Source organism: Zingiber officinale, chromosome 6A (assembly GCF_018446385.1).
Source record: "Zingiber officinale cultivar Zhangliang chromosome 6A, Zo_v1.1, whole genome shotgun sequence".
NCBI lineage: Eukaryota > Viridiplantae > Streptophyta > Magnoliopsida > Zingiberales > Zingiberaceae > Zingiber > Zingiber officinale.
In genome coordinates this window covers 420,214-435,138 of record NC_055997.1, presented here as the reverse complement: position 1 = coordinate 435,138, position 14,925 = coordinate 420,214, and the positions used below count along the sequence as shown (strand labels likewise).

Sequence of the window (14,925 nt, the reverse complement as noted above, 5' to 3'; positions counted from 1 at the left end):
GTTTGTTCTTTGTGACTAATTAGTGTTTTTGTTCTAATTTTTGTGATTTAATTATAATATAGTCTATATGACTTGTATAGTCTTTGTGACCAGTTAATCTTTAAGAATTGACTTGAACGAGTGGAAGATATTGATATTAAAAAAGGTGAAAAGATGTTTCTTCTCCATTATTTTTCAACCCTTTCACTTTTCAATCTGCCCAGAATGCATGACCCGGTCGGCACACTTGGAGATTACTATTTCACTCCATTAAAGGAATCCAAAAATGCTAAGGAATTCATATTCTAATACTACTGATCGCAAGTTCGCAGTAGTCTTTATTTGACCGAGAAACGAAAAGCAACAACATCTATCTTTGATACTACTCCAGATCATATTCAACTCTTTTAGGCTTCAGTTAAGGAGTTGCCAATATCAATTACGAAGCGATATCTGACATCAGCCTTTGCGAGCCGCTCCATCGCCTCGTTCAAGTAGTCGATGGGAATGAGCTCTATGTCTGCAGTTATGTTGTTTTTGGCCGCAAAATCTATCATCTCCTGTGTCGCCTTCATTCCCCCAATGCCACTCCCTGCCAAGCTTTTCCCACCTGATAAAACAAAAAATAGTGTGCAACACGAGGAGGCAACCAAACTCTATTGCTAGTAATATTTGAAGTGTTTAAATCGCCTACCAAAAATCAAGGCGAAGGTTGAAAGCTGCAGTGGCTTCTCGGGTGCTCCCACCATGATCATTTTCCCATGAGTTTGCAACAGCATCATCAACGGCATAATGGAGTGATCAGCTGAAACTGTGTTAATAATACCATCCATGGTGCCCATGGCAGCCTGCAGAGCACACAAGAAAACAGGTTGAGAACAAATATATTTTAATATAAAATCAGCAAAAAAATAGCTTCCGAGGAGAAGCATTTGTTTGATTTTAAATTAATGCTAAACTTGCCTGCATTTGTCCAGCATTGCTGCTGACCAAGAAAGCATCAGCTCCCAAACGCTCAATGGCTTCCTTCTCCTTCTTTGGAGAAGTACTTATAACAGTGACCTTCATCCCGAAAGCCTTGCCGAACTTAACAGCGACATGACCGAGACCACCGAGGCCAACGACTCCGAGATGCTTTCCAGGCACATCCAGGCCGTGTTCCTTCATGGGGCTGTAGACTGTGATGCCGGCACACAGCAGTGGGGCACCCTTGTCAAGGGGCATGTTCTCAGGGAAGTGGATGACAAAATGTTGGTTGACGACGATCATGTTGGAGTAGCCTCCATAATTCATGGTTCCATCGACGTCCAGGGAGTTGTAGCTTAAGATGACGCGAGGGCAATAGTTCTCGTAGTCCCGGTTGCAGTTTTGGCAGGAGCGACAGGAGTTGACGATGCATCCCACGCCTACTTTTTCACCTACCTTGAAGTTTTGGACGTTTTGGCCCACTTCAGTTATGACACCCGCGATCTCGTGCCTGAAAGCATTCAACAGGGTAGGAAATGATATGCGACTAGTAAGCATGCATCAATGCTTTTCTGATAACTTGCATATGAATGCCAGTTAATTTGAAGAGCATAAATATGGTCTCTCGAAGCAAGTTGGTATATATAGGCCAACGAGGACAACTTCAGAATTAAATGATAGATATAACTTAGAAGGTTAAAGAAAAGAAACATACCCAGGAACCACTGGGTAAATGGTATTTGACCATTCGTTCTTGGCATAGTGAAGGTCAGAGTGGCAGATTCCACAATACAAAATTTTTATAGTGACATCATCAGCACCGGTATTCCTGCAGAGATAATATGGCATTAACTAATGGATATTTGATGCAATCACTAATATGCATAGGTTTATGATCTAATTAACTATGGATTATAGTTAACTCTCAAAAGTTTACAACTATCATCAAGCAATTGTTCCTAGCAATTCATTAAAAGCCAAAACCATTTAGAGTATATCCAATGCAGCTTTTTTAACAGGTTTGTAAAGTTGAAAAAGCTCAACAAAAAGGCTCTAATGAATGGAGACATAAGCTTTGAGGGTTTTATTGTAAGAGCATGTTTGATATTTCAAACCTGCTTTTTTCTTTTGAAGATGGAGTCATTAATCATTGAAAAATTAATATTACATGTTTGATTTTTTTTTAAAACCATTAAATATTTTATTTAATAGTTAAATTATACACTTTTCTTTTAAAAATAAATATATTTGGTAAGTTAAAAAAAAACAAATGACTATAATTAAATTAAAATTCATAAGTTAATTAAATATTAAATAAAAATTATAAATTAAATTAAATTAAAAATCATAAGTTTATTAATTTATTAATTAAAAATTACAAATAAATTAATTTAAAGATGAGAATTAAATAAAATATTAAATAAAAATTATATAGAGATATTAAATGAAAAAATTAAAATAAAGATGTATGATTTATAATGTAGGACCCACAAAAAAAATTGTATGGAGGTTTTTTGATTGTGGAGAGAATAGTAGATTTTTTTATGTTTGATGTGGCATTGATGTGACATATTAGAAATTAAAAAAAACTTACGAAGAAATTTAATTATTGAAAATGCCCTTAGTATGAACACCAACATGAATTCATCTAATGGATAACATAGAGCATTCAATGCTCAAAATTTTATCTGCCACTAATATTTAGGCTATTTGACCAATCCCCAACTACCAAAAACCGAGATCCAATCACTTATCCAATAATTCATATCCAATGCTTTATCTTTACTGTCATGAGCTTGTATTTAATGATTACACCTGTCCTGCAGCAACCTTATTTATAACAGAACACTCATATTTATTTCAGTTGTATTTTAAAGGGTATGACATTATTTCTGACAAAAGCTTTATCAGTTTCTTTTCCTGTTTAACCATCAGAGGAGAGAAAAAAAATTCAAAAATAATGAGGGGAAAACTAGTTAATAATAAAGAGAAAATTGTAAACATCTCAGGTTTATCAAATATTTCTTGCTGTTAGTTAGCCTCGATGCACATTCCATGAAAGAACAACGAGGTATCTATATAAAATAAACCCAGATCAATATTATTCATTCACAAAAAGGACCTCAGAGGCTCGGATCTGAAGTGAAAGAAGCAAAAAAAATTATTGGTAGAAAAAGGAAAATAACATTACAACAAAATATACACCTTTCTTACATAACTAACGATAAACCCAAATAATAATAATAAAAAAAAGACAATCTGAGCAGAGAGAGAAAATCTTATGATTCAAGAGCTAATATTGCGATAACACATTCATGGATAGATTCTCAAAACTCAAGAAAAAAGTGAATCGAGATCGAGAGATCAATAGACAGATCATTCACCTCCGCGAAAAGGCGAAGGGAGAGAGGACGCCGGATTCGTCCCTGGACGCCCACCCGAAAACCTTCCGAGGATGCACCTCCTCTGGGGACGCTTGCTTCTTCCCGTTTCCCAGCTCTGCCATTGTCTTCTTCCGAGTAATTGGAAGAATACTGAAGAGCAGCTACCATCTACCATAACCGTAGTGGGTTTTAAATAGAACTTTGCAACGGTATCGTTAACTAGAGCACAGCATCTTAACCACACTCACCTGCTTTACGATTAGTGTCGATAAAAAGTTAAACGGCGGATCCTCCATAATCTCTTTTGCTAAACTTACGCCTCCGGCTCATCCTACTGCACTGCTCGAAAATTCATTTATTGCGCCATTAATAGTTAGGACTTAGGTCTGATAGGATTCAGATTCCCTGTCACATGCAAATCAGGAAACATCATAATCATTTAAAAAGAAAATCACCTGTCATTTTTTAAATTTAATAAATATAACACATGTATTATTATTATTATTATTATTATTAAAAATTTATCCTCTTTACTAATTAATTTTATTGAAAGTCAAAATAAAATTACATTAATATTTTTTTATATCAAAATTTATTAATAATTTCCATAAACACATAATAAAAATTTAAAATTCAAAATTTAACTGAATATATTATTAAAATTTTTTCTAATTAATCAAATTAGAATTTAAAATTAAATTGCGACATATTAATTAAAAAATTTTCTCATTAATCAATTAAGGATCTTATTGGATAAGATTAAGTGTAATATTTATTCTTATCAATTTAATATCTGATATAAAAAATTAAATTAATTTTTTATAAAGGAGAATAAGTTTAATTTGTATAAATACTTTTAGAGGTTTAATTTTTATAAGTACCCTTAAAAATATATAAAATTATAAAAATATTAAAATTTTACCTTATAAAACAATAAAAATAAAAAAAATATTTAAAAATTAAACTAATTTTTACAAGTCAATTTTTTTTTCTTCAGTTATCTCTCTACATTATCCCACTTAACATAACACTCACGCATTACCCCACCTAATATAAGGCCCATACGTTACCTCCACAATCACATGGTATAAGATTCTCGTAATACGTGTACATGATGCAATGTTCTGAAAAGATAATCATGTAAATTTTTATCTACTATAATTAAAAGTATTATCTATTCTTAATTATATGCCCCAAAAATAATGTCTTTAAAATTTTAAAATACCTGTGACTTGAAAAACACAGCTAGTTGGGACATTTTCTACACTCAAATTATAGTTTTTCTACACTCAAATTGTCACTTTTTTTTAACGAGATTTCTTCTATTATAATTATAAATAATATAATAAGTGTTCCATACCATAGGCGACACATATAAGGGGACTAGCTGGGCTTTAGCCTAGGCTAGCCCGACCCAAAGCCCATTAAGTCATATGTTATTCGGTTTATCTTTTTCTTCCTTTTTTTCTTATTATTTCTCACTTCACCTCGTGGCTATGGTGTTGATAGTTCTAAACAACATGAAAAATATAGAAATATAAAAACTGTAAACACTTATAACGATCTCCCGTAGATCCACAATTGATAACAGAATATAATTTTCGGACTTGCTATCGGAAGACCGATCACAAATAAATCGGAGAGCTCTTTATGATTCACAAATCAAATTCCTTTCTAATGAATCTTCTCCTTCTTTGCAAGACATAGTCTTAGTAGAATTCTGACAGCACTTCTGTTATGCTTTTATCTCATCTGCGTACACAACGCAACAACCTTTTCCTGATGTATGCACTTCTCTCTCGTGATCCACCAATTGCCTTGGACGCTCTTTTATACAAAGGAAGATAGGGATGACAATGGGGCGGGATGAGGCAGGGACGGGTTTGTCATTCCCATCCCTGCACCCGAATTTCATCCCCATCCCTGCCCTCTATCCCTACTTTCATCCCCAAATTAATTTTATATTATTATTATATTATTAATATTAATATTAATATCAGTAATAATAATAATTTTATTATTTATATTTAAAATTTTTAAAATATTAATATTATTATCAATATTATTATTAATATTTTTAAAAATAATATTGTTATAATAATAATAATAATAATAATAATAATAATAATAATATTATTATTATTATTATTATTATTATTATTATTATTTTCGGGGCGAGTTCAAGGATAGGGATGATATCCCCATACCACCCCGAACCCCGTCCCATCCGTGAAAAAAAATCTCCAAACTCGCCCCCATACTCGAATAAATTGGGGATCCCCGCCCTCATTTTCGATTTTCCTCGTGAGGCCCCGAACCCACAGGGAAAATTGTAATCCCTAGGGGAAGATGACTCTTCCTCTATCTTCATTAATGGAGGAAAGTGAAAGAGTTGGAAGATGAAGGGGAAGAGGCACCCTTTCACCTTCTTAACACCAACATCTCCCACTCATTCAAGTCAATCCTTAAAGGTTAACTGGTCACAAATACCATATAAGTTACATAAACTATATCATAATGTAACAATATATACATTGAATAGATCATGATATTTTACAACGTGCTGCACTTTATGAAGTCACAAAGACTTCTCATATCCTTGATATGACTTTTTTTTGTCAATGCCTTAGTAAAAGGGTTTGCAAGCATAGTACATGTAGGGATATACTTAAGAATTTTCATTTTCTTGTCCACAATATCCCTTATAAAATTATACTTAATTTTTTATATGCTTGCCTTTGCTGTGATATTTGGGATTCTCATCTTGATTGTCACAGTACACTGTAATATGACTCCCACTCGTCTCAGCAATTTACAAATGCTTCAAGAACCTTTTTAACCAGACAAATTGTTGCACAATTGATGTGCAAACTACACAGATTCCATTGTCGACAAGGCTACATAGCCTAGTCATATAGCTTCTATTATCGACAAGGTTACACAAACTAAGCCACACAACTTCCATTGTCGACAAGGCTACATAAGCTTACTTCTTGCTATTTCATGAGATGGTGCCACCATTTAGCAATAAGGTATAGCCAGATGTGGATTTTTTTATCATCAAAGTCTTCTACCCAATTTGCATTTTTTTACAACCCTTCAGGCTCATCATAGATACTTGGAAATAGATACAATAATTTGTTATCCTTTCTTTTAGGTATTTTAATATCCTCTTCATCGCTTTCCAGTGTCTCGATCCTGGGTCTAACTAGAAACCGTTAACTAAGTCAACATTATAGCTTATAGCAGGATGAGTACACTGTTGGTACCCCAGGGTTGTTTTGATATGATCAAACAAGTTAGGTTAGGTCATGTTGTGTTTAATCCTGTGTCTAAGTGTGTAGGAACTTAAGAGCACATGATATCGAGCAAAAGATGCAGCTAGTGAGAAGGATGGAATGGGAGAGAGCTGACGGGCTCGGTGTGTCTGAGGGACGAGATGCTACGGAAGAGTACGCGGGTAGACGTGAAGGAGACACACTGCGTTTCCGAGGGACGAGAAGCCAGGAGCGGAAGCTTGCTTGAGAAGAATGGAAGTTGGGTTCGGGTGAGCTCTATTCCGAATAGCCGAGATCACCCAAGCAAGAGAAACCGGAGCAGAAGACCTGGACTGAGGTGAGCAAAATCGAAGCAGAAGGTTCGAACTAAAAAGGTCAACTTGGTTGACTTCCCTGGTCCGGGCGTCCGAAATCGAAGTTTATCCGGATCGCGTTTGACCATGATCCGTTGCAAAGGGGATAAAATTTTATCCCCCTCCAGGTGCTTAGAACCCTTTCAGGCGTCCCGAGCAACGCTATATAAGCAGCCTTGCTCCTAAAGCTTAAGAACAACGAGAAATAAAAAGAAACAACACTTGTGTGCTCTTAGTTTTTTGTTTAGCTTCTTTTCTGTACATTCATTGTTGTAAGAGGCTTCTCCATCAAATGGAGATTCTTAGTGCGATTCAACTTCCTTAGATTAACAACCTCCCCAATTGTAACCAAGTAAATCTGTGAGTTTTGTCTTTTTAGTTTATCTCTTATTTTGTTTATGTTGGTGCAGCGGAGGCCAGCAAGAGGGGGGTGAATTGCTGAAAACAAAAAGTAACTATACCCTCCTCGTACTTTCAACTCAGTTAGTGCAATAGTTAACAAAATAATAAAACAGTAAAAGAAAGACACAGAAGAATTAATCTGGTTACAACCAAGGAGGTTGTCAATCCAGGGCAGTAGAAGCGCACTAAAAGAAACTCTCCTTTTACACTTTCAAAAGCTCAGAACTATTGCTAGGAAACACTACAGATTGAATGCTTGAGTTGTTGTTTCATTCCTAGCTCCAGGGGGGTTTATATAGCTCCTGGAAAGTCTATCCCGAGGGTCCAAGACGCCTCCAACAAGGTTCAAGGCGCCTCCAGCTCGGTCAGCGGATAAAACTTTATCCGCAACGCAAACGGTCAAATCTGACCTGTTGAAGGCGCCTTCAACAGGGTTGAAGGCGCCTCCAAGCCTGCTGGAGGCGCCTCCAAGCTGGCAGCTCCATTTTTCAGCTTGGTTTCTTCAGCTTCCGATGCTCCGTTCTTTTGGGTGATTGCGGCCAACCGGAATAGGGCTCACCCGAACCCAATTCCCAGCCTTCTCCTCGAGCAGCCTTCCGTCCCGGCTTCACGTCCGCGCACGCTCTTCACGCCCACCGGAGTACTCTTCCGCAGCTCTCTCGTCCTTCGGACGCACCGAGCCCGTCGGCTCCCTTCCCGTGCCGTCCTTCTCGCTAGCTGCGTCTTCCGCTCGACTTCCTGTGCTCCTAAGCTCCTGCACACTCAGACACAGGGATCAAACACAGCAGGACCTAACTAACTTGGTTGATTACATCAAAACTACCACGGGGTCCTACAATCTCCCCTTTTTGATGTGCATCAACCCAAGTTCAAGTTAGGGTTAAAATAGACATAAAGAGTAATTTTAAAGAAAAAATTACTAAACTAACAAGTTAAGCATAATTTTTGCAATTCGTAAAATTGCAACACTTTTTATAAAAATAATAACAGAAATTTTAAAATTTTCTAACTCCCTATAAACTTGTACTTTTCTCTCCCCCTTTGATCACAGCAAAAATGGGGTCCTAATTAGAGGGAACTTTTCAAAAATATTTCAAAGCATTATTTCTAAAAATGAAAAAATATTTCTAAAAATGAATTTATAAACAAAATTTTCAAAAATGTTTGATTAAACTTTCAAAGCATTATTTAATTCTAATTTTAAAATACTTTTTCAGAAAGTTAATTAAACCTTTCATTTCAATATTTCAGCTTCCAGGTTGTGGCGAGGCACTAGGCCTTCTTGGTTATTGGAGCAACAACCACTTCCTTGACAAAGCTTTATAAAGAAATTTACTGTTTAATTTTCTTCTCTGAAAGCGCTAAGTTTAATATTTCAACTAAGATCAGATATTATGATTTTTAAATTTCCATTTTAACTTCTCATAAGTTCTTAATTCATAGTTTTTTAGAATTATGGCAAAAAATATTGAGCATGCAAGAATTTGTACATTTTCTATTGTTAGTTTGTCAAAATCTTTTAATTGACAAATTGTGTCTTTTAACTCAATATTCTTTAATAGTTTTTCAGTTTTTAATTTAAAATATTCTTTCGACGAAATAATTTGTAATTCATGAAAACCTTTCGGCAATATTTCAATTGAAGCAATTAATTTGCCAAGAGGTGGAGACCATACCTGACTTACGTTGTCAGTGGTTGATTCTCCCCCTGTCGAGTTGTTTTCGTCTTCTGATGTTTCTCCCCCTTCATCGATGCTCATTTGTGATGAGCATTCTAGGTCTTCAAGTTAGAGTTCGGTTACTGGTTCTGTCTCGGCACTTACCTCAGTTTCGGACTCTTCTGACGTCGGATCAGTGTCCATCGAGGAGTCGGATTCAACTTCAATTTGTTCTTCGTGGAGTTTTAAGAACTTTTCCCAAAGTTCTTTTGCGCTATTGTACTCTCCGACTTTGTCGAGATCTTCATTTGGTATTGTGGTTAGAAGATGAAATTCAGCTCGTGCATTTGCCATAAACTCGTCACATTGCTTCTCGTTCCAGAGGTATTTCTCGAGCTCTTCTCCGTTTGCTTTCTTTGGTGCTTCATAACAAGATTTCATTATTAGATAAATAGAAAAATCAGAGTTAAGGTATACCTCCATCTTTTGCTTCCATGAAGCAAACTCCCCCTCGAATGCAGGTGGGTAGTCACTGTCTCCGGCCATCATTTTGATCGTTGTGCGTCAGTCGGCGGTTAGTCCTTCTGAGCAGTCTGGCTCTAATACCAATTGTTGGTGCAGCGGAGGCCGGCAAGAGGGGGGTGAATTGCTGAAAACAAAAAGTAACTATACCCTCCTCGTACTTTCAACTCAGTTAGTGTAATAGTTAACAAAATAATAAAACAGTAAAAGAAAGACACAGAAGAATTAACCTGGTTACAACCAAGGAGGTTGTTAATCCAAGGCAGTAGAAGCGCACTAAAAGAAACTCTCCTTTGTTGAAGGCGGAGAAGCCTTTTACACTTTCAAAAGCTTAGAACTATTGCTAGGAAACACTACAGATTGAATGCTTGAGTTGTTGTTTCATTCCTAGCTCCAGGGGGCTTTATATAGCTCCTGGAAAGTCTATCCCGAGGGTCCAAGGCGCCTCCAACAAGGTTCAAGGTGCCTCCAGCTCGGTCAGCGGATAAAACTTTATCCGCAACGTAAACGGTCAAATCTGACCTGTTGAAGGCGCCTTCAATAGGGTTGAAGGCGCCTTCATGATGGAGGCGCCTCCAAGCCTACTGGAGGCGCCTCCAAGCTGGCAACTCCATTTTTCAGCTTGGTTTCTTCAGCTTCCGATGCTCCGTTCTTTTGGGTGATTGCGGCCAACCGGAATAGGGCTCACCCGAACCCAATTCCCGGCCTTCTCCTCGAGCAGCCTTCCGTCCCGGCTTCACGTCCCTCGAACGCCGCGCACGCTCTTCACGCCCACCGGAGTACTCTTCCGCAGCTCTCTCGTCCTTCGGATGCACCGAGCCCGTCGGCTCCCTTCCCGTGTCGTCCTTCTCGCTAGCTGCGTCTTTCGCTCGACTTCCTGTGCTCCTAAGCTCCTGCACACTCAGACACAGGGATCAAACACAGCAGGACCTAACTAACTTGGTTGATCACATCAAAATTACCACGGGGTCCAACAATTTATGCAAGTGTTCATTTTATTTAAGTTATAAGCTTGAAGAAGGTATTTTTGTTTGTTTTTGTGCAGGGGCTATTCATCCCCCCTCTAGTCGGCCGCCAAGGGTCCTAACATATACAACATAGTGCACATCAAACTACCAATAGCACTGACATATGATTTTTTCTTCATTTAGTCTATTTCTTTAAGAGTCTTGGGATATAATGTTGCAATTCGACATATTGAAGTGTTGTAGCATCTTAGTAATATAAGTCTCTTGAGACAAACTCAAAAGCCTCTTCGCTGCTAAGATGTACCTCAAAAGCCTCTTCACGCCTAAGATGTACTCAGTTTCTCTTCAAAAATAATACCCTCCATTTGGGTATATCTTTTTGCAACTAGTCAAGCTTTGTATCGATTAATTAATCCATCCGCTTTCCTCTTGATTTTGAGAATCAACTTATTCCCAATAGCCCTTTGGCCTAGAGGAAAATCAACTAAATCCCAAAATTGATTCTTTCTCATTGACTCCATTTCCTCATCCATTGCAACTTACTTTTTTTCTCTAACTAAGCATCTTAATGCTTCCTCATTTGTTTAAGGTTCATTGTGTCAACTGAGAGTGTTATTAATGCCTTATTCTCAATATCAAACCATTTTCGAGATTTAATCTTACAAACACTTCTTTGTAAGTTGGGTTGTTAAGAAGTCAACTTATGACTAGCAAATCACTCCCACTAGGTTGACTAGATTCTGCCATCTCTTTTGACACCTCTCTTGTTGATAATATCTCATCCTCTAAAAGAAAGAAATTTATTTCAGAGATGGTTCCATCTAGTTGCTCACTTATGAAAAACATAACCTTTGGAGGTTCAAGATATCTAATAAAGATGCATTTCTTACCCCTAGGTCCTCGTTTTTCATACTTGTGGGAACTATCATGAACATAAGAAGCTGACCTAACGAGTTTATTTCTAATTTTATTTCACTTGTGAGTTCAAGAATTAGTTGTTGATAATTAGCATTTTTATGTAATATTTTAGCTCTCATACTTAGCATTGTTATCCTCTCATTCACTTAAATCTTGCTTAATATTATGATTCATGAGTTAGGATATGTTGGATCGAGATGCGCTAGAGGGGGGGGTGAATAGCGCTCGTGGCTATAATCGTTCAATTATCGGAATCGTAAAACGTAAGAGTTAATGCAGCGGAATAAAATGACACAGAGAGACAAGGGATTTTTACTTCGTTCGGAGCCTGTGACGACTCCTACTCGAAGGCCCGCGATCCTTGATCGCTTTCCGTGGGCAACAACTATATGCTCGACAAGAGTACAAGTATTACAGTTAAGTATTAAAAAGAACACAGTTATACCGACGACAATATCGTAATCTGAAGATTCAGAGCTCCGGGTCGTCGATGTCTCGCAACAGCACTTCGGAATCGTCTCGTGAGCAGCTTGTAGCAGTAAGATCACTTGAAAGTTGTCTTTTGAAGCTGCTGGTCGAGACCCCTTATAAAGGGGGTTCAAGGCGCCTTATACTGTTCACCAAGGCGCCTTGAACGAGCCGAGTCACCCGCGTGGATCAGCACAGACCTGGTCGAACTCTATCTGGTTCAAGGCGCCTTCAGCCTATCCAGGGCGCCTTCAACCTCCGGTCCAAGGCGCCTCCAGTCTGCTGCGCTGGCCTTTTCCTAACTCGCACCCGAGGCGCCTCCAAGCTCCATGGAGGCGCCTCGGCACTGTTCATCCGAGGTCCTTTTTGTACTTTGGTCCCTGCAAGATATGTTAATCCCAAAAATACCCTGCAGCACAAAGTTAGCACAAAACAATGATATAACTGAAATATTTAACAGTCTCTTGACTGTCCGAGTCTGACTTCAGGTTTCCTACCGAAAACCCTAGGTCGACCCGACGCCTACTGTTCCCTCTACGGGGAACGCGTCCTCACCTACTCCACTCAGGAGATTTACCTGTTGCCAGTACGATCCTCCAGATCGACTGGAGTTTTGCTCGGCACTCGATGCTTCCGGACTTTCTGCTGAACATCCGCTTCACCGGCCAGTTCAGACTTTCACCTGGTTCGCGACACCAGGGCTTTCCACCTAGGGTTACCACCCCCTAGGACTTTTGCCTGAAGCCATCGACCTGCCAAGACTTTTCGCATAGGGTTACCACCCCCTATGACCTAGGGTTACCACCCCCTAGGGTTTTACCTTGCCTAACCGCAGTTAGGACTTTCCTGAAACACTCAGCAAAAGCTGTCAGATAACAAAGCACCTTAACTTTGAATCCTTTGCCATTATCAAAACTTAGGTTCGATCGTCGGATGCTTCCCGCACCAACAGGATATATTTATGAGCTTTCTATACTCTTTCCCAAATTTTGCTATTATTTCATGATTTCTGTAGGGAATTAAAGAGGAGCTATAGACATGAGTGGAGTCAAATTAATTGGACCCAATGCTAAGGTTGAGCATGAGCTAATTTGAAGAGCTTGGCTCATTTCCTTCCAATTTGGATCAAGAAAGAAGTAGAGCTCCACTCTTCAAGCCCAATCACAAAAGCCCAACTCATCCAATTTGGAGCCCAATTTAGAACTCAATTTTATTCTTAATGGATCTAGATTCAATCCCTAATGGATCTACTTTCAAAATCTGGATCCGACCCATTCCCTCACCTTTTCTCACCCACACGACATAGTGCCGAGAGGATCCCTATTCTATTCGCGTTTTGTGGCTAGGGCACGCGATTTCTTCTCCGCGCCACCTCCTCCTTTCTTCTTTCACCGGTCGGCAGTACTCTCCCCTTGCCTTTACTGCCGCCGGCCGACCATCTATCAGCCCACCACTTCCTCTTCTCCTTGATTCTAGCAGCGTGCGACAACAGCAATCGGGCAGGGAGCGGCAAGCAACGACAATGATCTTCACCTCGCCGGAGAGGGTTTCTCCGGAGAGATTCTTCACCTTCCGACAGTGTCTTCCGACTGGGCTTCAGGTGGAAGATTTCAGAGGAGCGGCGGTTCTTCCATTTCACAGCACCTCCATCTTCCGTTCAGCTTCCATCCGAAGGGGTTCTTCATTGGAAGTTTGCGTTCATCCCATCATTATTGAAGCAAGCAGCACTAGCATAGTTAGTTGCTGTTCATCAGTTCCGGGGGTTCTAGAGCTGGCGTTTCGTGTGACGCAGGAATAGTTAGAGGAGGAAACTAGGGCAGGCGACTTCATTCCAGCGTGTTCAGCAGCAGTCCTTCATCAGATTCCGAACAGAGCAACACTTCTTCATCAGATCTGGACAGCTTTTGATTATTGCATTTCTTCACTTGAATCGTATTGATATGTTGATTTGTGTGGTTGATTGTTTGATGCTTGTACTAAATTGTTCTCCCATGTTTTAGTGCATGTACTAATGTCATTTCGATTTATGCTCGTGAAGTGTTCGATAAAATGTTTCTTACAACAGTAGGTTTAAATTCGTGCACTTTATTTCACTTAATGTTTGCTTGTCTTGTCTTTTGCAATTTCTATAAGTTTTGTTCTTCGTTTGAATGCAATTAGGCTAGGGTAGATTAGCTTTCTTTAATGCTCTAAGTTACATTCCATACTTAGTTTCATTATTTGTTTACTCTATGTTGTCTTTAATTTCCTTGCAATCATAGTTTAAGTTAGACTAGGTTTTCTTATTTGCATCGTCTTTCATTTACTAGGTTAGGTTCATTTAATGCTTTTCTATTTCATTCCTTAGTTTAATTCTATTATTAGTGAAATCGTAGCGTAGAGTGACAATGCGCTATGAGATTACTACTAATGGATAGATAGGATGTCTTTTATTAATTAGGATTAGATTTCATACTTGCATTGCTCTTTTGTTCTTTAGATTTAGTTTCATACTTGTTTTGTTATTTCATATCATAGTTCAAAATTCAAACCCAACCCCTCCATTTTCATGTTAAAAATTCAATGGAATAATCAATCCTAATTTTGTCATTTACCGTTACATTCTTTGGGAGACGACTCGAATCATCTCTATACTACTTTAGTGTAGAGGGGTTCGGTAAACTTAAAATTATAATTTGATAAGCTCCCGTAGCACGACACTCGAGCTAACATCAAATTTTGGCTCTGTTGCCGGGGAAATTATAGTGGTGTTTGATAATTTTAGGATTGCTTCTTTTTTTAAAAAAAAATTGTCAAATGCTTTAATTTCATAGATTCATGTGTTTGATATCATATACTCCTGTGTCTTCTAATCTTGTCTATTAGTGTTTCAGTGTAAGACCAGGACAATTCTTTCAGTTCAACATGGATCTTTATTCTCAGCAATTTGGAAGCTTCAATGAATATCACAATTTGGCTACTGGACAAGTGAGGCACATATGTACTAATTGTGGCAGTCCTTCTCATTCAGTGGCTCTATGCCATCTCAT

The 14,925-nt window shown here is 38.3% G+C and overlaps 1 protein-coding gene across 1 annotated transcript; it reads right to left on the bottom strand.

The window, feature by feature from the left end:
• Window positions 1–209: 209 nt before the first annotated feature.
• On the bottom strand, window positions 210–3,489 carry LOC121995520 (probable mannitol dehydrogenase). Its single transcript, XM_042549242.1, has 5 exons — window positions 3,330–3,489; window positions 1,661–1,774; window positions 943–1,456; window positions 674–827; window positions 210–589 (listed from the first exon to the last, which is right to left on the bottom strand). The coding sequence occupies exons 1-5, from the start codon at window positions 3,449–3,451 to the stop codon at window positions 387–389; spliced, it is 1,107 nt and encodes a 368-aa protein (XP_042405176.1). The 5' UTR covers window positions 3,452–3,489; the 3' UTR covers window positions 210–386.
• Window positions 3,490–14,925: the final 11,436 nt, after the last annotated feature.